The sequence below is a fragment of the Zosterops lateralis genome (assembly GCF_965231275.1).
Source record: "Zosterops lateralis genome assembly, chromosome: 13".
NCBI lineage: Eukaryota > Metazoa > Chordata > Aves > Passeriformes > Zosteropidae > Zosterops > Zosterops lateralis.
This window is the reverse complement of record NC_139773.1, coordinates 3,051,557-3,075,374: the sequence shown is the minus strand read 5'-3', so window position 1 is coordinate 3,075,374 and position 23,818 is coordinate 3,051,557. Positions and strand designations below refer to the sequence as shown.

General features: G+C 58.3%; 3 protein-coding genes across 6 annotated transcripts; 1 reads left to right on the top strand and 2 right to left on the bottom strand.

Annotated features, from left to right (window-relative positions):
• Positions 1–1,314: 1,314 nt before the first annotated feature.
• AP3B2 (adaptor related protein complex 3 subunit beta 2) lies at positions 1,315–12,910 on the bottom strand (the record flags this gene model as incomplete). Its single annotated transcript, XM_083870855.1, has 27 exons — positions 1,315–1,762; positions 1,997–2,135; positions 2,807–2,904; positions 3,347–3,431; positions 3,527–3,758; positions 3,887–3,993; positions 4,617–4,665; positions 4,754–4,919; positions 4,996–5,194; positions 5,513–5,624; positions 5,844–5,962; positions 6,064–6,250; positions 6,337–6,513; positions 6,587–6,696; positions 6,779–6,911; positions 7,133–7,195; positions 7,353–7,424; positions 7,581–7,635; positions 7,914–8,011; positions 8,245–8,424; positions 8,534–8,716; positions 9,063–9,129; positions 9,250–9,410; positions 9,496–9,591; positions 9,702–9,776; positions 9,888–9,963; positions 12,798–12,910. The coding sequence occupies 27 exons, from the start codon at positions 12,908–12,910 to the stop codon at positions 1,612–1,614; spliced, it is 3,303 nt and encodes a 1,100-aa protein (XP_083726981.1). The 3' UTR covers positions 1,315–1,611.
• Positions 12,911–14,985: 2,075 nt separating this feature from the next.
• On the bottom strand, positions 14,986–16,756 carry LOC310914453 (uncharacterized protein). 4 transcript variants are annotated; one of them, XM_083870599.1, is made up of 7 exons: positions 16,622–16,756; positions 16,456–16,473; positions 16,145–16,219; positions 15,995–16,012; positions 15,525–15,762; positions 15,209–15,441; positions 14,986–15,119 (listed from the first exon to the last, which is right to left on the bottom strand). In XM_083870599.1, exons 2-7 carry the CDS (start codon positions 16,471–16,473, stop codon positions 15,099–15,101), a joined length of 603 nt encoding a protein of 200 aa, XP_083726725.1. In that variant the 5' UTR covers positions 16,622–16,756; the 3' UTR covers positions 14,986–15,098. The 4 variants fall into 4 exon arrangements, with proteins under 4 accessions (XP_083726725.1, XP_083726726.1, XP_083726723.1 ...); XM_083870600.1 differs by having other exon boundaries at positions 15,525–15,726; XM_083870597.1 differs by having other exon boundaries at positions 16,145–16,473.
• A 3,456-nt stretch (positions 16,757–20,212) lies between these two features.
• Positions 20,213–23,707, top strand: NR2E3 (nuclear receptor subfamily 2 group E member 3; the record flags this gene model as incomplete). Its single annotated transcript, XM_083871111.1, has 8 exons — positions 20,213–20,270; positions 21,339–21,489; positions 22,170–22,273; positions 22,357–22,605; positions 22,693–22,874; positions 23,087–23,318; positions 23,394–23,499; positions 23,575–23,707. 8 exons carry the CDS (start codon positions 20,213–20,215, stop codon positions 23,705–23,707), a joined length of 1,215 nt encoding a protein of 404 aa, XP_083727237.1.
• Positions 23,708–23,818: the final 111 nt, after the last annotated feature.

Sequence of the window (23,818 nt, the reverse complement as noted above, 5' to 3'; positions counted from 1 at the left end):
AGGCTGGGTGTTCACTGAGCCCCCTCTGAGCAGAATGGGACCCAAAGGGGTTAAAATGGGTTCCCCAGGGAAAATGAGGTGGTGGCAGTGCTGTGGTGCCTGGCTTTAGCCCTTCCAGAGCCCCTTTGGCTCCAGCAGCTCTCCACACACAGGCTCAGCACTCTCTGGGCTCCCCATGGAGAATGAGGCCCCTAAGGGCTTAAATCAGTCCCCTTAAGGGGAATGGAGTGATGGCACTGTGATGCCTGGCTGCAGCCTCCCTCCCAGGGATGTCTCAGTGTTGGCAGCTCCCACACACAGGCTGCAGTGCTCACTGAGCCCTCCATGAGGGAATGGGACCCCCAGGGGGTTAAAATGGGGTCCCCAAGGGCAGCCTCAGCATGCTGGCATCTCTCCACACACAGGCTGTGGCACTCACTGAGCCCATGAAGGGATAGGACCTCAAGGGTTAAATCAGCCTCCCTAAGGGAAACAGGGTGGTGGCATCGTTGTGGCTCCCAGCTGCATCCTGTGAGGCAGCTGTGGCTCCAGCCCGTGGTCTTGTGGGAATGGGAACTCCTTGTGGGAGTGGAACAAGCACTTGACACCCAGTGGTTGGTGCTGCTGCTCCAGACAAGGATTTGTCAGAAAACATAAAGGTGGTTTTTTTCATCTCTTACACGGAAGAAGTAAAAAGCCCCTCACCCTTTTTGTGGCAGTGGAGGCAGTTTGGGGTTCAGACCTTCCCACACATCCTTTGCTCATCCTCTGCCTCAGATGCTGGGCCTGGCTCTGCACTGGGCAGCAGCTTGGGATGGAGAGAGCCAGTGCTCACTGAAATCCCACCCAGCCCGTGCTGGGATATCTTAATAAGGAGTCATATTTCCTTCTCTTTTTTTTGTAATCCCAGTTTGGTGATTAAAAGCATCCCCGAGCTGGCCCCAGGAATCCCTCCAGTGACACTGCAGAACAGACCCAGCCCTGACGTAGCAGGTATTTCTGCGGTCAAAGCATGAGCAATTCTGCCTTGAATAAATAGCTGGAACCCTCCCAAGACTCCTCACATCCCTGGTCCAACTGAGCACCTCCTGCCCCAGGGGGTTCACCCCAACACCATATGCCAGGTTTTCTCCAGGACCCAGCAGCCACCTACCCCTGGGAGACTTAGCATGTTTCCAGTCACCTAAGGGATGGCTGGTCCCCTGATGTCCCCTGTGGCTGCCCTGGGGAGGCTGGCAGAGCCCTGCATGGGAGGAATCTGAGGTTGATGTGGCCACAGAGCAGAGGAGGGAATGGGAGCAGGTTGGAGAAGAGCTTTATTGGGAGATCCTGGACATAATAAATAAGGGTTACACTGGGAGGTGATGGTGAGGGATTGGGGGTACACTGTGCTCCATGGGGGCTGGAACCACTTCTGCCCTTCTGCGTAGGACACCTCCCTGCATCCCATCTGCCCCATCCTGCTCTTTCCACCCAGCAGCAAAACTGGCCTGAAGGTCACTGCCTGCCACCCCTTTTGGGATTGCGGCAGGGAATAACCTGGCAGAAATGGGGGCAAGGGAGTGTTTTGGGGAGCAGCATGGGGCAGAAGGGGTGGGAGTGCAGGGCCATGGGTGCGGCAGTGCCCGGCTGTCACTGTGCCAGGGCCTGGATGATGTCCTTCACCAGCATGGTGCCGATGACCATCTTCTCGCTGTTGATGGTCAGCTGGGCCGTGGAGCCCTCGCGCCGCTCCAGGGTGATGAGCACCAGGCTCCCGCTTGTCACCGTCTTGGCTGCGAACCTGTTGGGTGGTGAACACAGGGCTTCAAGGCCAGCTGTCCCTTGTCATCCTCTGGTCCCATGGGATGCTCCAGTGGGGACAGGCAGGTGCCTGCCACCCACGGCCACTGTCACATTTGGGTTCATGCAGGCTCCATGTCCTAAAGGAAGCCCTGAGTGTCCCCACTGTGATTTGGGTGGGAACCCTAAGAGAGGTGACAGTGCCTGCCTGATCCAGGGGTGGGGGTCCAGCTACCTGTACTCATTGCTGGCACCGCAGGGCACGCGGCCCACGTTGGCAGCCGAGGTCACTTGCTGGACAATGGTGTGGTCACTTCGGCATTTCTCAGGCAGCGTCAGCTTCTCTGTGATCTCGCTCATGCCCATCAGCTTCCCTAGAGCAGGTAACAGAGGCACCTGCCCGTCTCTGGCCACACACCCTGCTGGGCCCTGCTTTGACATACCCAAAGCAAGCCCCTCCAGCTCCCTGTATTCAGGTTCCCCATGACATCCTGAGCTGGCTGCTCTGCTTGCTCTTGGTTCAGGGTTCAGTAGATTTGGGAAAATCCTTCATAACCCTTCCAGGGCTCATCCCCATGTCCCTGCCTGGTGGCAGCAGTCACATCCATGGGGATGGGCTCCTCTTGACAGTGGCAGCAATGGGGGCTGGGTGCTGCAGGGCACCAAGCACCCCCAACTCTACACAGCCTCCATCCATGGGGTCAGGGTGGGGATGTGCTGATCCAGAAGCATGGGGACACAGGGTGTCAATCACTGGACACAGTTCTGGGAGCACCAGGGGTGGCATGAGCCCTTCACGCTTTGTGGGGCCCAACAAGGCCACCCTGGCACCAGGGTGGTCAGCCCAGCCCACAGGCTGGGGGTGCAGGAGGAGGTGAGGGAAGCAGAGCTAGTCTAAGGGCCAGCTGAGCAGCCACTTACCCTCACCCGGCCGTGCCAGGTGCTCTAGGGTGACAGCGAGGGCGGCAGAGGGGACAAAATTGGGGGTGAGTGTCAGCGGTGGATGCCCATGCAGCACCCTCTCCCCATCCCTGGCTCCACTCACCCTGCTCTTTCTTGAACTCATTCTCACTCATGAAGACAGGGGCCATGAGCTCCCCCACCGGTGGCTGGATGGAGACGTAGAACTGGCGTGTGTGGGTGCTGGGGAGACAGGCAGGTGAGAGGGGCACGTGCTCAGAATATGTCCTCCCTCCATGTCCTGCTTCCCATTCCTGCTCTGGGCAGGGGTGACCGGGGAAAACTGTGGCACAAAAGGGCTCAGGAATGGGGAGGAAACTGTCAGGCTGGACCTGGAGCAGCTGCTGCCTCCTTGTCCCCTGCAGGGAGGCTTGTGCATTTCCTGCTGTCCCCCCAACCACCTCATGCTCATCTGAGTGTCTCCTCTTCCCTGGAAGGACTCTGGTGCCTGTCCTGTTGTCCTTGATCCCCTGGGATTCCCCATGCCCTGTTTCTGCTGTCCCCTGTCCCTTGCTACATGGAAGGATGTTGATATCCCACTATCCCACTTTCCCCATCTCTGGAGCATCTGATGCCTTGATCCCTGGGGACACCCATCCTGCCCTGCCCAGTGCCAGATGCTTACCACAGCTGGAAGTTTGCCGCCTGGGTGGAGTCACAGAAGTCGATGCCCATCACCACAGTGGCTGTGTCCCCTGGTGCCAGGCGCTCTGGAACCACAGGGCTGCCACTACATCCCACATTCCCACCCAACCCCTGTCCCCATTCTCCCACAGCGTCACGGCCATGCCGTGCCATGCCATACCGATCTCAGGGAACTCCTGTATCCTCATGCCAGACAGTGGCTTGGGTTCGTTGACTCGCAGGTTCTTCACCTCGGTGTCGGTGTTGTTGGAGATCTGTATCTGGACGGCCACCATGTGGGGGTCACCCGGGAAGGGCCGGCGGCTGAAGCAGTACTCAACTGCAAGCCCCTCGCCTGCCATGCGGTGCAGCAGCTCGTAGGTCTTCACTGCATTGAACGCTGGGCTCAGCAGCTGCACCAGGGGAGAGTAGGGACTGCTGAGGGCTCGCTGCAACCCCTGCAAGTGGCAGAGGGCCCAGGAGCCTCCACAGGTGACAGGGGACCTGGGACTTCCCCAGGGAGGGCATGGGGTACACTTACGGTGGGTGTCAGGGAGGTGTCGGTGAGAGTGAGGCCCTCCAGGTCAGTCACCAGGCTGGTGGAGATGACGCTGCTGGAGGGGATGGGCTGAGGAGGAGGGGGAGTGACTGCAGGGTGGGGAGGGGGGAGGAAAGGATTAACAGAGCTCACAGCCCCACAGCTGCAAGGATAGCCCCATGGGGACACCCACACAGAGACAGTTCTAGTGACTTGGCTTCATGGGGACAATGGCGTGGGGACAGCCCTGGTGGCACAGCTCCATGGGAACAACCACATGGGGACAGCCTTGTGGGGACATCCATGGTGGCACAGTCCCATTGGGACAACCACATAAGGACCGACCCAGTGGCACAGCTCCATGGGGACAACTACATGGGGACAGCCATATGGGGATAGCCCCATAGTGATGGCCATATGGGGATGGCCATGTAGGGACAGCCCTGGTGGCACAGCGCCATGGGGAGAGCCACACAAGGACAGCCAGTGGCACAGCTCCTTTGGTATAGACACAACCGTGTAGGCTGTCCCTGTGCACAGCCACACGGGGACAAGCTGCCTGTCCTAGAGCCACCCTCTGGGGACAAAGACTGCCCACCACACCCATCCTTGTCCCAACTCTGCAGTTCCCAAAGGACCCATTGGAGTCCTGATTGCACTGGGGTGAGTGCTCCTGCCTTGGTTTCCCAGCACCACCACCATGGCCATTCAGATACTCCAGGCAGCCACTCACAGTCATCCAGGTCAAGCAGGGAGATCTCCTTAGCCTTGCTCCTGGGGGGCTGCAGGGGGACAGAGATGGGGAGTTCAATAGGGGGTCCAGGTATCCCTGTGCAGCTCCCCATGCCAGCCCATCCCAGCCCTCACCACCTTCCTCTGCTTGGCCTCTGCCTCGGAGCCCGAGTCGGAGCCAGAGGAGCTGCTCTCAGAAGTGCTGGCCTCCTCTGATGAGGTTTCGGCACGGCCCTTCCTCCCCTGCGGGGCCTTCTTCTTGGCCTTCTTTGCCCCTTCCTCCTCTTCCTCTTCCTCACTGGGGCTGCAGGGAGAGCCCAGCTCAGGGGGCTTGGGTGGGGATTTTGTTGGGAGCACCCCCCCGCCTTCCCAGGGCGTACCTGCCTGCACTCCCCAAGACAGCCTTATGGGAACCTTCCTTGTCCTTCCTCTTTGGCCTCTTCTCCTCCTCCTCCTCCTCCTCCTTGTCCTCTGACTGCTCCCCGCTGTCTTCCTCCTCCTCTTCCTCTTCCTCGCTGCCAGAGCTGGAGCTGCCAGAGCTGCTGCTGCTGCCATTCTCTTCACTGCCGGACTCGGGCTCTGTGGGGGCACAGCTCAGCCCTGCTGCTGTGTCCCTCACATTCCCCCATCTCCCACTTCATCCCCCATCCTCCCACTGCATCCCCACACCTGCTGCTGCCTCTCCACTGCATCCTCCCACTGTATCCCTGCATAGTCCCACTGCATCCTATTGCGTCCCCACTGCCCACCACTGTGTCCCTCCACATTTCCTGCCATCTCCCTCCCATGATGGGGTGTCCCCACTGTCACCTCCCCTGGCCAATGCCCCACCATTGTGGCACCTGCCTGATGGCCACAGTGACCACTGCCCAATGTGTCATGCCATGAGGTCCTCACCACTGTCTGCCGACTCCGTGGGCCCCGACTCGCCCTCTGAGTCAGAGTAGAAAGGCTTCTCCACCTTCTCCTTCCTCTTCTCCCGGCTGGTGCACTTGGTCCACTCAGGAACCTGTTGGCACAGGGTTGATGCAGCAGAGCCATCACCCATGACTGGGGGATCCAAACAGCCACCCTTGTCCCCCCATCCCCAAGCAGATGTGTGAGCACTAGAGAGGGAACGGGGGCAGGTAAGCAGTACCTGGGCACTTTCTGGGGCTCTTTCAAGACTTTGAGTTAGTGTCCCCACCTTAGCCCCTCCTTCCCCATGTACCCAGAGTGCTCCACACACCTCCACATTCCTCACGGATGGGTCAGGGGCCTCATCTGGCCAGTCGGGCAGCTCCTGGTAGCCCACAGCCTTAGCATTGAGCAGATGGGACAGGGAGCCCAGTTGGAAATGGTCCCGATCTACAATGAGGTGGGAGGAGACAGCAACTCAGGGACAGCCATGCAGCATAGTGGTGATAGCTTGACCCATGTCCCAATGCCCTGTGACCAAGGATGGGTACCTTTGAAGGAAGACTCCAAGATGGGAGCTGGTTTTTGGGCCAGGAAGAGCTTCTTGGCATACTTATTGAGGGCCCCGCTCTTCTCAGTGGGCACGATGAGCTGGCGGATGAAGCGAGCCCGGTCACGGATGTCGTAATTCTGGTCGTACTTGGCCAAGTTGAGGACGTACTGGGTCAGCAGCTTGCTCTGTGGCAGAGAACATGCTCAGGGCTGGCCTCTCCCTCCCTGACAGGGAAACTGAGGCACACTCTAGGATCACACATCCCCAGTACCTGCTTGGAGTTGGTCAGGTAGAGCTTAGCCGCCAGATTGATGACCTGCAGCTTGACGATGTCCTCCTCGTTGGTGAAGGACTTGGCCATCTTGCGCAGCACATCAGGCGCAATCTTGGGCACGTGCTCGCAGTACTCACCAATGAGCCACAAGATGCTGGCCCGCGCCATTGGCACCTGCAAAATGCCCTCAGACATGTGGCAATGCTGCCATCCACTGCTCCTGTGGGTCAGCAACATCCCAACCAACCTGGATGTTGTCAGTGAGCTTGGCCATGTGCTTGATGATCTCACTGTGCTGGGCTGGCTGCATCTGCAGCAGCTTTTTGATGACCACCACGGATTCAGCCACCACCAGCTCTGTGGGCAGAGACCCAGCCTCAATTGGGTCCTGCCCTGAGAGAAAGGGAGCTCCCATTTCAGCCCTGCTGTGTGTACTCACCATCTCTGTTGGAGAGGAGCTGGACCAGGCCATTGAGGCAGGTGTCCCGCACCTTCCCGATGTTGGTGGCACAGCGCCCGATGGCTTGGATGGTGGCTGCCACAAAGTCCTTGTCCATGCTGCGGATGTAGGTCTGCACAGGCATGGAGAGCACGCATGACATGTCACCCGTGTGCCAGTGCCAGACATCCCCCCTGGCACTGGTCACACATTGGAACCCTTTGGAACTGCTGATGGAGTTGGTATGGCCTCAGCCCACTCCTTCTGGAGGGATTCTCCTCTGCCCCCTCCATGGTGGTGGTTTGGCACCAAGAGCCATGCCAGGGTGGCAGCCTCAGTATGGCCATGGCATACCTGGAACTCTCGCAGGATGGTGGAGATGTTGGTCTCATTGGCCAGGTTGGTGAGGACCTCCAGCTGTGGGAGAGATGGACAGCATAGGGGCATGGTGACAGGGCATGGGAGCCTTCATGTCCTCCTGTCCCCAGGGCATAAAGACAGCTGACCCAAGGAAAGGGCTCCATGAAGCCCCAAACCCACCCCTGACAGGTTCTGCCAGGTGTTTCCAGCTTACCTTGAGGATCTTGATCTGTGTGGGGTCCGTGGAGCGGATGTAGAAACTTTTCAGATAGGGCTCAAACATCCCCTGCATGCACAACCAGAGACATTTAGTGTCATCTCTGTCCCCCCCACCTTGCCAAGGCCACCTCCAGGCCCTGGTGACCTTGCTGACTAATCCTCATATCACTCCAGAGTCAACATGGCCATGGCCAACTCCTCCCACACCAAGTCTGAGACTCACCCGCCGCTTGATGGACATGGTGGCCACATTCTGCAGCACAACATACTGCACCTCACTGTGGGGACAAAGAGGGCACCATGATCAGTGGGGCAGGGTCAGACGCCCTCAGCAAGTCCCTGTGAACACAGGCCAGGACCCACCACTAGGCTGGTGCCACCAGGATGCTGTTACCCTGTGTCTGGACTGGGCCACTCCAAAAAGGCCTCCAACCTGATGTGCCCCCAGAGATCAGCTTTTTGGGGGTCTCTCACAGGATCTTGGAGCTCCCCATGGGTTCCAACAACTGAGGTGGAGGGAGGGGTAGGACACCACCACAACCCAGGTGCCACAAACCTGTGACTCCGCAGGAGCCGTACCAGCGCCTTGGCAATGACTCCAACCTCTGCCTTGGGTGCCAGGTGGAAGTAGAGCTGTGCCACAGCCATCACAACCTATGGACACACACCCAAGTGTCACCTGGTGGGAATGGAGGACACCCTGAAGAATGGCTGTGTCCCCCAGTCCCACTCTCAGGACTTGGAGGTAGCCTGACCTGAGGACACCCATCCCTGGGTGTCCCTCAAGCACCCCAGTGAGTCCTTGACTGTGGGGACATCATATGCCCAGGCTGATGGACACCAGCAGTGTCCCTGGGGGATGAACAGGGTGGGAGTGAAGGTCTCACCGCGGCGTTGCGGCTCTGCAGCAGGGGCTTGGTGTTGCGCAGGAGCAGGCGGTGGTCGGGGTCCATGACGTAGGGCTTGCGCTTGGCCAACGAGGCTGCCTCTGCCTTAGCATCCTTAGAGCCATCCTCCTCCTCAGAGCCATAGAAGGCCTTCTCAGTGTTCTCTTCCAGCAAGGACTCCTGCTGGCAGGTGGGACCCTTTGCCTCCCCAAGAACACTCTCCCTTCACCCCACCTCCCTAGGAGCTCCCAGGACACCCCAAGGCTCCCAGGGCTGCTCCTGAACTCACGTTCTGGTTGGGGCTGAGGAACTGGGTGCGGGCGTAGCGGGTCAGCATGTTGATGATGACCACCTGCCCCCACTCCTCCACATCGATGAGCAGGTTGCAGAGCTTGCGGTAGTTCTTGTGGATGAGGTCTATGCGCTCCGGGCATACCTCCTCAAATGCCATCACCACGCTGCCAGCCACCAGCTGCAGAGGGAAAGCCCAGGGTGACTTACTGGAGTGGTGGAATCATCAACAAAATGCTGGTTTGGTGGGGATGGTGGCATCTTCATGAGGGTGCTTGTTTGGTGGACAACCCTTCCTTGTAGGGATGCCAGCTCAGTGGAGTTGGTGAATTCCCCATGAGGATGTTGGCCCAGTAGGGACAGCAGCACTCTCACAAGGATGCTAGCTCTCCAGGGATGGCTTCATCCCCAAGACAACATTAATTTGGTTGGAACATCTCCATCTCCATGAGGACATCAGGTGTGTCACAGGCAGGCCAGTGATGTTCCCAGATGTAGAGGTGGGGGAGACATAGCACTCTGCTCACCGTGGTCTTGTCTGCCAGCAGCTTCTCGATCACTTCAATGAGCTGGTCCTTCTGGTCTGAGTCGAGGCTGTGAGGGAGGAGCAGGGCAGGTGATGCTGGACCAAACTCCTCCCCATCCCTGCCTGTACCAAGCAGCCAAGACCCTTATTAGTATACCCTAAATTTAGCAGCTGACCCCCCCCATTACCTGTACAGCTTGGGAATGGCATGGGCGGCTGTCTTGCGCACGTATGGGGACATGTCCGAGGCGGCCTCCTTGATGGCCAACATCATAATGGGCACGATTATGGGCACGCGGATGCTGGACAGGACCCGCAGGGCACTGGCACGGATCAGCTGGTTTGGGTCCTGTGGGGACATGTGGGGGGTGCAGTGCTGCTGTGGGAGGCTCAGTGCTCCTCCAGACCTCCCCTGCGTCCTCAAACCAGCCCACCTTGAGTCCTCGCTGGAAGGTGGAGATGGAGAGCAGGGCTAGATCCTGCTGCTCCTCCGCATAGCGCACCAGGTACACATACACCAGCTTCTTCACCTGCAGCGTGAAAGTGCCACCTCAGAGCCCCCAGACTCCAGCCAATCCCCCAAAACAGGGAAAAGTGACAGACCTTGGGATGCACCAGAGCCACCCAAGATTTTCCTCACCTCAATGTTCTTGCAGGCAACATTTTTCACCACAGCTGGGAAGAGATCAGAGGCGTTTTTACCACGGGCAATCATCTAGGGGGAAAAGAAGTGGTGTAACACTGGGCAGCTTGCACAGCAGGGGCCAGTACCACATGACACAGCTTGGCACCAGCAGTGGTCCCCACCAGTGACAAAAACACCCACCGCCACAATCCTCTTCATGGCCTCCAGCTTGAGTGAATCCTTGTTGCTGTCAAGCATCTCCTTGAGGTCATCATGCCTGAACCACACCAGGGGAAAAAAAAATCCCATTTTCATATTTTTACCTGTCTTTAGTCTTTTTTTTCTGCTCCAAGCCTGCCATAAGGCTGGCAATTCAACCCTTCACCATGAAATATTTATGGAGACAGGAGTTGGGTTACAGCCAGGTGAAAGAGGAACTGGAGGGATTGGCATGGTGCTAGCATCAGTGCCATCCTCATCCCAGGCACTGGGACACGAACCCCGTCCCATCCTGGCTGTGGCTGTCACCCTACATTGTCCCTATACCACAGGTGCCCATCACCAGCTCCATCCTGGCTTGGCTGGGTGTCCCTTGTCCCTTCATGGACATAATGGCATGGATGTGCCAGCACACCCCGATGCAAAGCCCTTCCCTCGTCCCCTCCCTGGACTGGGAAAATGCCACCAGCCTCTTTTCTAAGGGACACTGGTCCCCCCCCCCTAAACTGGGAGCACCTGCAAGGCTGTGTCTACCTGCAGCAACTGAGGGTGACACCCATGGGATGATGCTCGTCCAGAGCCATCATCACCAGAGGGTCCTGGGGGCTCCTTGGGGGAGTCTTACCGCGGTGGTGGCCCGGTGCCAGTGTCCACTGCGGGCTTGGTGCCGGCGAGTGGCCGCAGCTCATCGGCTCGCAGGGCGCTGTAGCAGGTGGGCTGTCCAGCCTCAGTGGCCAGCACCGGGCTTGTCACCTCCTCGGCCACATCCCCACCCTCTGGTGTTTTGGGCCAGCCAGCCGGCCCCACCGGCAGCTGCCGCAGCAGCTTCTGCACCGGTGGCAAGGACATCATAGCTTTGACTGGTGATAGTGGCCCTGGGGACAGTGACAGGGCTGTGGTCCCGCTCCTCTGCCCAGCACAGAGGGCTGAAACCTGACGCCGTGGTTGGGGTTGGATTGCAGCCTAGATCAGGAAGCTGTTCCCAGTGGATGAGGCCAACCTGGGATATCACGTCCTAAGTGACATCTGACCTGCAGTTAGGACTTGGGGACACTGCAGGGAGCTCCTTCCCCAGTGCTGAGTGGCTCAGACCTGGGCAGGGAACACACATCATGGTGGGACACTCTACCTGGGTGGTAGGGTGGCACAATGGGGCACCTGTGGGTGTCTGACCTGGGTGGTGGGGTCACACTTGGTGCATTTGTCTTGCCCCATGTGCCATGGATGGCTCACAGGAGTGGTGACAGACCTGGTGTGGCTCTGGTGAAGGGTAGCACACAGATTATAGTGACACTAATGGGTGTAGGGGACACTGTGGGTGTGGGGAACACTGTCAGGAGGTTGGGGGAAGGGGACACTGCCGTGAGGGTGGTGACACTGCCAGAGTGGGAACATTGATGGCAGATCACTGAGGTAACCTGGACAGACTGGGGGACACAGCCAGGGTGTCAGGGCTGGAAGATGCTGCCAGAGTGGGGGACACTGTCAGTGGGGGTCAGGGGACACTGGCAGACATGGGAGCAGGGGAACACTTCCAGGCTGGGAGACATTGCCAAGGAGGGGTCAGAGAGGGGGAGACTTGGACAAACTGGGGGACACTGCCAGGGACTCATGAGAGGGACACACACTGAGATGGGACTATTGCCAGTGGGTCACGGATAGAGGGCACTGCCAGACTGGAGGACACTGCCATGGGTCAGGGTTGGGGGAAATTGTCATACTGGGAGACACAGCCAGGGGCACAGAGTGTTACACTGCCAGACAGGGGCAAGGGACACTACCAAGGGGTCAGGAAAGGGGGGACACTATGAGATGGGGATACTGCTATCAGGTCATAGGTGGAGGCCACATCCAGAGTGGGGGACAGTGCCAGGGGCTCAGGATGGATGGACAATGTCATACTGGGGGACACTGCCAGGGTATCAGAGAGAAGGGGAAACTGCCAGGGGTTCAGGGAAGGGGGGAACCCATTGAGATGGGGACACATCCCAAATGTGGGACACTCTGCAGCATTAGGGAGGAGTACAGGGAGAGGAGACACTCCCAAACTGGAGATACTGCCAAGAGGTCAGGATGGGTACACATTCAAAGTGGGAGACAATGCCAGGGAATCAGGACTGGAGGGACACTGTCATATGGGAGGATACTACCAGAGGGGCAGGGATGGGGCACTCTGCTGGACTGGGGGACACAGCTGGGGTAGAGAGTGTGCTGCTGTCAGACAGTGATTCAGTGATTTCCTGCTGGGGCAGCAGGGAGGGGGGACACTGCCAGAGTAGGGGACACTGGCACGGTAGGGAGGGCCAAGAGACATTCCTGCAGATCCAGGAGCACATTGCCCCATTTCTCTTCACCCCTGCCCCTCCCAGGAGCCTGTCCCAAGCAGGGGTGACATTCCTCAACACCCACCCCCCCTCCACGCCCCTCCACCGGGAACCTCGATGCGGTGGGGCAGGGGGTGTCAGCCCAGGAGAGCCACAGGAGCCAGCAGATCCCGTGGTGGGAACACGGTGCCCGGGATGCCCCAGCCCGAGGGTGGGAGGTTCAAGGGGGATCCCCGCACCTGTCCCCCAACCGCACCATCTCCGAAATCCCGCGGTGATGCCACAAAACCCTCTCTGGCTTTCGCAACCTGCAATGACGGTGGCGGCGACGTGACCGCATTCCCTGCCCCATCTCCGTCCCCGTCCTCATCCTTATCCCTATCCCTATCCTTATCCACATCACCATCGTCATCCACATCCCCGTCCCCGTCCCTGTCCCCGATCCCCGCCGGGAGCCGCTCCAGCCCGGCCCGGGTACCACTTTCCCGCCGAGGACGGCGGCCAAGGCCTGCAGTGGCGGCCACACGGGCAGCCTCGTCCTTGTCCCCTGCGCCCGCATTGTCCCCACCTCTTGTAGTCGGAGGAGAAGATGCCGCCGCTGGCGGGGTCGTGGCCGTACTCGGGCTCGCCCAGGCTGGAGGAGCCGCCCTTCTCCTCGCCGTAGGCCGGGCTGGCGGCCATGGCGGCGGGAGGGATGCGGGATGCGGGATGCGGGGGGGACGCGGGAACTGATGTCAGCGCGGGCGGGGACAGCGCCCGCCGGGATCGACCCCCGCGGGCACCGGGAACGGAGCGCAGGGGCAGCTCTGCAGCCCCACAGGGGCCGTGCAGCCCCCGCACCTGCACGGGTTTGGGAGCGGGACACGGGTGGGTTTAGCAGGAGCAATGCTGGGACACAGCTGTGATACAGTGACTGTCACTGAGCTCACGGCCGCACACCGCTCCGGAATCATGAACATTTATAATTACAGCAATAGACATTATTGTGGATGATTATAAGTAGACATATTTAAAATAGATTACATTATTGTAAATAATGTTATAGGTTTGGATGTTATAATATGTATTATTATATCCTACTCCATTATATTTTATTATTATTATATACATTATTATTTTCCATGTATTACTGTGTGCAGTATACATAATATGCACTTACTTATATATTACATATAATTTATATATATATATATTTATATGCTGCATACTGTATACCATATATTGCATGTTATTTATTGCATTACATTATAATATATTGCAGATTTCATTAATTATGCACTACTATATATTTGCTATATTCAATCATACTATATTATAGATAATCCATAAACTATTTTACATTCTGCAGTTTATATATGATATAATAAATGCAAGATGTCATATATGCTATATGTTATACTATGTTATATTGCAGATTACATGAATTCTATTATATAGTATATAGTATTTAATGTAGTATGTATAACATTGTGTATTATGTATTATCTACTGTATGATAAGATTCTATATTTTATGATCTATATTCCACATTATAGGATATGTGATGTATGATATCTGAATTATTATATATATTAGGTATGGTATTAATTTATATTATTCTTATAGATATTGTTATAGGTATTGTAGTTTATATTTAATATTATCATCAATAACATGATAGGAATTATTACATACTAGATATCATATATTAATTATACTACAGATGTTAAATACAAATATTATAAACATGATTATGCATATTAAGATGTTTCATATATTTATTTTATATACTATATTACTATAAATTATGTCCATTATAAGATATCATTTTTGATACTATTGTAGTTGAGATTTTGTTTGCATTTCTTTGATTTTTCCCAGGTATACTATTTATACTATTGGCAGATATTCCTGCTGTTATTTCTCCAGGCAACTGACCAACCCTGGAGCTGGTGTGGATGGGGCAGCACTCACCCCATCTCACAGGAGTGAGGCAAAGAGGGAAAATGGCCATGGTTCAATTAGCAGAATTGAATAAAGCATCTAATTAATGGACAGCAATTAATCTTCAGTGCACAGACATGCTCACTCCAGCCCTCCCTGGGACCCCACAGCCCTCCCTGGGACCCCAACCCTGCTTGGACCTCAGACCTTCCTGTGGACCTGCTGCTCTCCTGGAGACCCCAACCCTCAGGAAACACAAAGAGCCAGACTCCACCTTCTTTCCTCCTCCCCCTTCCCACTGATAAAATCCCCCTGGACATTCCCTTCTCCCTGCTGAGCTGCCCCAGCTCTTTCAACTTCCCTTCCTATGGGAAATGCTCCAGACCCTTGGTGACCCTCTGTGGTGTGTCCCCAGTATGTCCCTGTCTCCCTCATGCTGGAGAGCCCAGCACTCCTGGGGTGCCAGGATCACCATGGGTTGGTGACTCACCCCCTTCACTGCAGATACACTCTACCCCATTAATTGCACCAGTAATGAAGAGGTTGACTGGGACTTGGACACAGGGTTGACCCCAGGGTACACCACCAGTCTCCAGCCAGGCCTGCTCCAGCCTTTTGGCCCATTTTCAACTGAGCAGTCAGCAACATAATATTCATTTTTATGCTCAAAATTTAAATGCCAGCAGTGAAAGAGGCAGGTGTTTGTCTCAGGAGACCATGGGGAGCAAGGACCAGCTTCTCCCTTCAAGGTATGTCAAGGTGGGACATCACTTGACAGCAGCTTCTGGGAAAAGTGAGAAAACAACAAATTAAAGAGGATTGGCTCAGGGTTTCCATGTAACTGTTTATTGCCACACAGGAGGATTGACAAGTCACTGGTGCAGTTCCTGTCCCCAGGGGAGGATGCTCCAGCCCCACATGCTCCCCAGGAGCACTGCCACCTCCATCACTGCAGCGCTGGGGACACCTGGGAAAAAAGAAGTTTGGTGACACTTGGCTGGAGCAGGTGCCAAGGTGTCCCAGGGCGGTGGCACCCGATCTGATGGTGGCACCCACCATGGCACCAGCAAGGTGTCCCAGCCCCAGGAGGGCGAGGGCGAAGTGGACGCAGTTGCAGGTGATGGTGTTGTACTCCACTGGCTGGTCCATGGCCACCCGGATCCGCCGCTGCAGGGCAGCCACGTCCAGCCCTCCCTTCCTCCGGAGCACCTTGGCCGGGCCCCGTGTCCGCAGGAGGTGGCTCTTGCTGTGCTTAGCCACGACGCCTAATGGTGACGTCTCTGAGCTGTCTGCAGGGCAAAGTGGACTCTATTTATACCCCATGTCTCTTCCATGGAGATGTCCCTCTCCCATGACACCTCCTGGGGCTCACATTCCAGGTGGATGATCTCCCCGTCACCACAGTAGATGCCAGCGTGGGCACCCCACCAGCCAGGCCTCCCGGAGACCAGGGGGAAGAGGAAAAGGTCCCCAGGTTGGGGCTCAGCCACCCCGTTGGGGACCATGTTGAAGTGTTGTCCCAGCAGCTCCTCGCAGAGGAAGAACCCTGCCGTGGTCACTGCCCCGGTCACTGCCTGGGGACCCAGCCGTGTTTCAGGGCCACCGGTGCCCTGGGGACACTGGCAGCATCACTGATCTGCTGCCTTATCCCACATCCTGGGTGGCTTAAGCACAACTTGGGTCTGGGTCTCCATGGATGGAAATCCTCTGGGAAGGGGCTGCCTCCTCTAGGTGCTGAAGCACCCATGGGTGCTGAGGAAAAGGCAGGGTGTGCAGGATTTGACCCAGTTGTGCCAGGGGTGAGACAGGCAGTGCAGGACATGGGGCAATGCCAGCACTTACCTGCCTGGAGGTGCTCACCTGGAGGGACAAACACCTTGCATCAGCCCCAGTGGCACCTGTGTCACAGCTCAGCCCTGGCCTGGGCTGCTGTCACCCCCTGCCCAAGCACTTGGGTGGGATTTTCCTGCCAGCACCCCCAAATCTGCCTACCCAGGAACCCAGCCAGTGCCAGGGCTGGAGGAACAGCCAGTCCGGGGCTTGCAGGGTCTGAAGGAGGGAGCTCACCTGTGGGGAGAGGGGGCAGGGCAAGACAGGGACCTGTCCCCTCCTGACACCCATCCCCTGCCACCACCCATCTCTGTCAGCACAGAGTCCAGCCCAGCCCCCAAGACCACACATCCCCTGCCCCCCCAGCCCAGCCCCAGCACCAGGCAGGTCCCAGCTGTGGGGTCCAGGGGCACTATGGCAGAGGGGGGGGATCACCTGGATGCAGGTGTCCTTCCTGACGGCTGCCCCTTTACCTGGGCAAGGAGATTCATCTGCAAGGAGAAAACACAATGTCCCGAGAGCTGGGGACAGGTACCCCATACCTTGGGGATTTCTCTGTCCCCACACTTGAAGTGACATGTCACCCTGCTGAAACCCAAGCTGCAGCCTCAGTGCTCACTCCGTGCCCTGCTGCCTCACCTTGGGGTCACCTCCAAGGTCCCCTCACTCCACGGTGCTTCCCAAGCTGCCGCTGCTCCAAAGGTGGCTGCGAGACAGGACCTCAGCCCGCCCCGAGAGCACCGCGGTGGCTCTTGGCAGCTGCACATGGCTCCACCGGTGCCTGGGAATGTGCCCCGACCGGCTGCACCGTGGCACTGTGCCCGTCCTGAAGGGCCAGCCCCAGAGGGACAAACCCAACCCGGTGTGACATTTCATCCACAAACCTCTTGGGTGACCCCAAAGGAGGCATGAAACAGCCCTGTGGCCACAATGCCTCGGTAACCAGTGACCACCAGGCTTATGATAAATCACCTCTCAGTGCAAAAACCTTCTGGCCCAGGGAGGCCATCAGCCTGTACCCAGCCCCATGTCCTAGGGGCCACCAGCCTGTCCCCAGCCCTGTTGCTCCAGAATGGTGCATGCCCGGGGTCAGCTCCAGAGTCACATTAAACTTTAATCCTGGTGCCAGGGGTCAGTGAAGGCTTTAGCAGGGTTCAGGTGGGTGACTGTCACCCTCTGTCATCAGGCAACATCCAAAGAATCATTTATCAAGGAGCCTCCAATAAACAAGAGCTAATTGCAGGTGAAACCCGAGCCTGCCCTGGGCCCAGCTCAGTGCAGCGGCCACATTAACCCTTCCCAGACACCTCCAGTCCCACAGCCACCCTTCTGGAACTTCATGTCATCTTCTTGGTGGTCTTGTCCCCTTCTGATCTCCACCATTCTCTCCTGGTCTCTGTTGTCTTGTCCACATGTACCCATGAACTCTTCTCATTCCCATCCTCCCCTCCCAGTCCCCATCATCCCATCCAGTCTTTACCATCCCCTCATGATCTTCTTCTACCCCTATTGCATTCCACTGCTCCCTCATGATCTCCATCACACCTTCCTGGTCCTCATGACCCTCACAAGGTCCTTATTGTCATGTCCTAGTCTCCATAATCCCTTCTGCTCTCCACGTTTATCATTGTCTCTGGGTCATCATCAGAACATACAGGTTCCCTTTGTCCCCTCCTGATCCTCATTGTTGTCTCCCAGTCCTCATCACCTCCTCCTTGTTCCCATCACCCCCTCCTGATCCTTGTTGTCACTTCTTGGTCCCCATCATCTCCCCTCCCTCCCCCATTGACTCCTCTTGGTCTCCATCATCTCCTGGTCCCCACTGTCTTCCCTTGGTCCCCAAGATCTCCTCCTGATTCCCATCAAGTTCTCTTTGTCCCCATTGTCTCCTCCTTGTACTCACTGTCTTGTCCCATTCCCCACCACTCTATGCCACCAACAGGAGCAGGAGTGACAGGACAGTGGTGGTTCCCTAGGTCACTCAGTGTCCCCAGCCAAGCTGTCCCTGGCCAGGGTACATGCACCAGCTCCTCACAGCCAGTGGGATTAGGGTGGCTGGAGCCCTGAGGCTGCTCCTGACTGCAGGTCTCAAGCCCATCTCCAGCATCTTTGGGTAATTAGTAAATTAGTAATTAAACACTCTCTGCCTGCTGGGGGGAAGGGGGGCAGATCCCAAGGTTTTAGGCTGGGTAATCCCGTGGCATCTGCCCCAGCGTCTGTCACCGAGCCGAGTCACGACCCTGCCTCGGGCTTTAACATTTGCTCCTTCACCCCCACCCACCACCCACAGCCCCTGGGCCAGGCATCAGGCCTGGTTATGTCCCACCCAAACCAGGCTGGGTTGGGCTCCCAGGAGCGCCCATTGGGTGCTCATGGAGCCCTCATCTCCGGGAAGAGGACATGGTGCTGCTCCATGGAGAGCCCACCACAGGGACAGCACCCGCTGGGTGTAATGGAGAAACGGGGTGGGAAACCATATTTTTGTAATTATTGGCTTTCCTGGGGGTGCTGATGATTGGCTAGCAGCAGATGGTTGGCCCAGCTAATCCCCCTCCCAAATCCCTGCTCCAGAGCTGGCTTTTACCCAACGGCGAGGAGGGGACGGGCAAATTAGCCGACTCAGCAGTATCGCCACACTGGCCGCTCCCCACTGTCCCTGGTGCTGGCTGCCCATGTCCCCATGGATGGGCTGGCACGGCGGGATGCAGCTGCTCCTGGCACCCCTGGGTCGGGCCCTGGGGGGTGTTTCACCCATGGGTGAGAGGTGTGGAGGCACCCAAGGGCCGGGCAGGGAGGTGACAGCTTGCTCCCGCCGCATTAGCCCAGCGTCATAATTCTGCCGCGGGAGGAGGCGGCCGCTGCCGCAGATGGCGGCGGTCAGAGATCTGGGTCAGGACAGGGGGCTGCGGGTGGGACAGGACACCCTGGGGAAATGGGGGTCCCAGGGTGTGAGGGGGCTGGAGGCAGGGGCCATGGAGCTGTGGTGAAGGCAGGGAATGGGGTCATGGTGCAGGCAGGAAAGATGGTGGAGCCATGTAGAGTCAGGAAGGGTGATGGAATGTTGCTGCACATGGGAACATGGAGCCACTCATGGTGCAGGCAAGGCTGATAGAGCGAGTCACAGTGCAGGCAGTTAAAATGGAGAAACACTCCAGGCAAAAGGGATGGAAATAGGTTGTAGGCAGGAGCATGGAGCCATGCCACAGGCAGGGGGATGCAGGAATGCTGCAGGCAACGGGGATGGAGCCACACATCGGACAGGGATGCCAGAGGATCCACTGGAGTCACTGCTTCCAGCCCTCAGCAGGGACCTGTTGGCAGTGCCTGTCCCCTGGGCCACCTGCAGGGCATCAACACCCCTGAGCCCCTCTGGAAGGGGCAGAGCAGGGCGGGAACCCCTGTCCCCAGCCTGGCCCATCGCTGGGGACAAGCCGGGCCGTGCCGGTGGCCGCCCGCCACCCCCCTGAGCGGGGCGGGGGGGGTTTAGCGGCTAAAGCCCACAAATCCCAAATTGTGCTGCCCTGTTACCGCGAGGGTTTAGCGGTGGTTGCGTAACCCCGGGGGCCACCTGGCCCCCACCCTCTGCCGTGTCAGCAGCCCCAACATCCGCGGAGGCCCCGGCGCCCGGGAGGGGATGCTGAGGCACAACGAGCCCCTACCGAGCATCCCCCCTCCCCTCGCCATCAGGGCCGGTAATTAATTACTTGGGGGCAGGGAAATTACCCCCCTTAATTACCACTTTTCGTTATTCCCCTCTAACCGCCTTAGTGAAGGGCTTATGCGCTTACAGACCCGGTGGGTCCCGAGGGGAGGACGACACGTATGGGGGGTCCCCGGCCCCATCTCCCACCCGTGCCCAATCTCGGCCTGGCAGTGCGGGGGATGTGGGGACTGACAGGGTGACACCCCCAGGGTGACATCTCCGGGGCACCGCGCGGGGGGGTGGCTTGGGTGTCGCGGGGTTTAGGGTTACAGGGCTGGGGCTCAGCACCTTTTTAATTCTTCATCGCGTGGCTGATTGATCCCCCCCGCCCCGCGCAGACACTAAAGATTAAGAGGGTGACAAAGAGGCGGCTGCTTACACAGCGCCCGCCGCTAAGCCGCCTTGAAGAGAGCAAGGCAGGAGCCCCGGCGGCCGCAGAGCCGGAGCACCCAGCGCCGGGCCGGACCCTCCGCGGGATCCAGGGGGACGGGACGGGACGGGGACAGGTCGGGAGCGCCGGGTGCGGGATGGCGGCGTCGCCGGCGGGGTCGGTGGTGAGCGCCGGGCTGGATGAGAGTCCCACGGGTAAGAGGTGGTTCCACTGGAGCGGGTGCGACTCGGAGGGAAATGGGTTTTTCTCTGGGATGGCTGGGCCCCCACTGTGGTCATTCCCCAAGATGCCTGGGTGTCCTCTTCATGGTTCCTCTCTGGGATTCTTGGAATCCCCATAATGGTCAATCACCGAGATATTGGGGTCCTCCACTGCAGTTTTTCTCTGAGATACCTGGGATCATCATGGCCTTCTTCTGGATGCCTTTGGTCCCCATCGTGGTCCTTCTCTGAGGTATCTTGGGGGTTCCTCTTGTGGTTCATCTCCAGGACACCCAGTGTCCCCATCACAGTAGTCTGGGATTTTTGCATTCTCTATTGCCACCCTTCTCCAGAATGGCTGGACTTCTCCTCATGTCCTTATCCTGGGTGTCCAGGGTTCCCTTCATGGTCTGCTAGGATGCCTGGGGTCTTCAGCTGTCATCCTTCTCCAAGATGCTGAGTCCCCGTCATGGTCCTTCCCTAGACCTAGGGATGCCTGCATTGCCCAACTCTCTCCATGGTATCCATAGTCCTCATTTGTGTTCCTTCTCCAGGATCCCTGAGGTCCCCACCTGTGCCCCTTCTGCAGGATTCCTGGGATGCCCAGTCAAAACCCTCTCCTGGATATCCTTGGTCCCTGGCCCTTCACCAGGATCCCCACAGTTCCCTCCTGTGACTCTTGTCTGGGGTGCCCCATGTCCCCAGAGTTGTCTCTTCTCCAGGACACCTCCCATCCCTGATTGCAGCCCTTCCCTGGGATGCTCAGTCCCTTCCTGGGATGCCTGGTGTCCCCATCCCTAAGAACATAATTTCACCCCTTTTTTATTTTTCAAAATTCCTGTGACATCTCATCCTGCATCACTCTGTGTGCTGGGGTGTGGGAGGATGGTGAACCCCACGTGGAGTCCCTGGGGTGTCCCTCTTCATGTCCCTGGGCTGAACCAGCAGGGACAGGAGCCACCCCATCTCCAGGATGCTGGGAGGCAGCAGGGACTGGTGGGCGGTACCAGGGACATTGGGATGCCCAGAGTCAACCCAGATATGACGGTTCCACTTCCTCAGGGCTGACCCCAGCTCCTGGGAAAGAGCTGAGCCCGGTGCTGCTGTGCAAGGTGTGTGGGGACACCAGCAGTGGGAAGCACTACGGCATCTACGCCTGCAACGGCTGCAGCGGCTTCTTCAAGCGCAGTGTCCGCAGGAAGCTCATCTACAGGTGGGAACAGCTTGGGAGTCCCCACGGGGCAGGGAATGGCAGCCAGAGGGGCAGAGACCCTGCAGAAGGACATCCAGAGGGTCCCATGGACACACACTGTGAAGGAAAGGACACCCTGCTGGGTGGGACCCCAGGAATGGCCACCCAGGGAGTCAGGGATCCAGAGGATGGACACATTGGGACAGGAATGGGAGGAACAGGCACCTAGCAGGGTAGGGACACCCAGCAGAGCAGGGACCCCATGGGATGAGGCAGCCAGCAGGTCCCCCTGTGGGACAGGGACTTTGCAGGTGGGCACCCAGCAGGACAGGGAGCTTGGGGCAGGGACCCAGTGGGGCAGGGTACCCCAGGATGGACACTCAGCAGGGCATGGGCAATGGGTGGGGCAGAGACCCAGGGGTACTTAAAACCATGTGGGGGACAGGCATGCAGGGGGAGAGGCACCTGTGGAGAGGGTGTCCAGGGCCCCCTGATGGGGCCAAAACACCTATCCAGGCAGAGCATTCACTGGGACAAGGCACTCTTGGAGTGGGGACAGGGCATCTACTGAGAACAGGACAGAGTGCCGACAGTGGTGGGGCACTTGTTGGGTGGAGGGAACTCGTTGGGGGGAGACATGGTACCTATGGGGGACAGGGGCCACCTCAGGGGCTGCAGTTAGGTGCCACCTGTCCCCGTAGGTGCCAGGCGGGGACAGGGCTGTGCCCAGTGGACAAGGCTCACCGCAACCAGTGCCAGGCCTGCCGGCTCAAGAAGTGCCTGCAGGCTGGGATGAACAAGGACGGTAAGACTGGGGGGGACACGCAGTGACAAATAGCAGGGGGTGACAGCGGGGTGGCCGGAGCTGATGCTTCCTTGTCTGCACAGCCGTGCAGAATGAGCGCCAGCCCCGCAGCACAGCCCAGGTACAGCTGGACAGCATCCAGCTGGATGCTGAGCTGCCCCCTGAACACGTGGCCACCACATGTGAGGTCCCCCCGTCACCCTGTCCGGCTCCTCGTGGTCCCGGTGGCACTGTCACCCCGGGTCCCCGTGTGCCCACACCACCCACCAACCATCGCTTCATGGCCAGCCTGATGACGGCCGAGACCTGCGCCAAGCTGGAGCCCGAGGACGGTGGGTGGCTGCCAGTGGATGGGGGGTGGGTGGGTGGCAGATGTCCCCATGGAGTGGTGACAACCAGTGTCCCTTCCACCCCTGCAGCTGATGAGACGGTGGATGTGACGGGCAGTGAGCCGGAGCGGGCGGCCGGCGAGTACCAGGTGGCGCCGTACCCGGCAGCCAGCCCCGAAAACATCTACGAGACCTCAGCACGTCTCCTCTTCATGGCTGTGAAATGGGCCAAGAACCTGCCCGTCTTCTCCAACCTGCCCTTCCGTGACCAGGTGGGGCTGGCACTCTCCATGAGGAATTGGGGATCTGCCTGTGGGGCAACAGGAGCCCCCAAAAAGTAGCAGCCAGTTGGGGTAGCTGGAGCATCTCCACAACGTTCTTTGGGTTCCCCCAAAGCAGATGCTTGTCAGCCAAACCATGGTGGCTACATGTCCTGGAGACTTTGGGGGTGACGGATTTTGGGGTTCTCCCCTGCTCTCCCCAGGTGATTCTGCTGGAGGAAGCATGGAGTGAGCTGTTCCTGCTCTGTGCCATCCAGTGGTCCATGCCCCTGGAGAGCTGCCCACTCCTGGCTGTCCCCGAGCCGACCCCTGGGAAGCTGCTGCCGGCCACCCTGGACGTGCGGGCGCTGCAGGAGACCCTTGGCCGCTTCAAGGCACTGGCCGTTGACCCCACGGAATTTGCCTGCATGAAGGCCGTGGTGCTCTTCAAGCCAGGTGAGGCCACCCCCAGCACCCACCACGGGCCCTCCCCGTGCCCCTCCCCAGCCTGTCACCCCCTTGTCCCTGCAGAGACCCGTGGCCTGAAGGACCCTGAGCAGGTGGAGAACCTGCAGGACCAGTCACAGGTGATGCTGGGCCAGCACAACCGTTCACACTACCCTGGGCAACCCGTCAGGTACCGCTGTCCCCACGTCCTCACGGGTGACACCAGGGTGGGACATCCACCCATGGCCACCGCTCCATCCCCCAGGTTTGGGAAGCTGCTGCTGCTCCTGCCAGCGCTGCGCTTCATCTCCTCGGAGCGCGTGGAGCTGCTCTTCTTCCGCCGCACCATCGGCAACACCCCCATGGAGAAGCTGCTGTGTGACATGTTCAAGAACTGAACCCCCTTCCCGCTGTCACCTGGCTTGTTTGTCACCCTGTGCTGGCACCCTGTCACCCTCACCCTGGGTCTCCTCATCCTGGGGCGTGAAGGTGCCCATGGCCCCATCTCT

Excerpts from the sequence above, each read along its gene's own strand:
- LOC310914453 (XM_083870597.1), bottom strand. The coding sequence starts at position 16,333 with ATGTGTGGTCTTGGGGGCTGGGCTGGACTCTGTGCTGACAGAGATGGG. Across the intron at positions 15,442-15,524 it reads GGAGATCATCCACCTGGAAT|ACAGCTCAGAGACGTCACCA; the intron begins GTGAGCCCCAGG and ends TTTGCCCTGCAG. Across the intron at positions 15,120-15,208 it reads GACACCTTGCTGGTGCCATG|GTGTCCCCAGCGCTGCAGTG; the intron begins GTGGGTGCCACC and ends CTTTTTTCCCAG.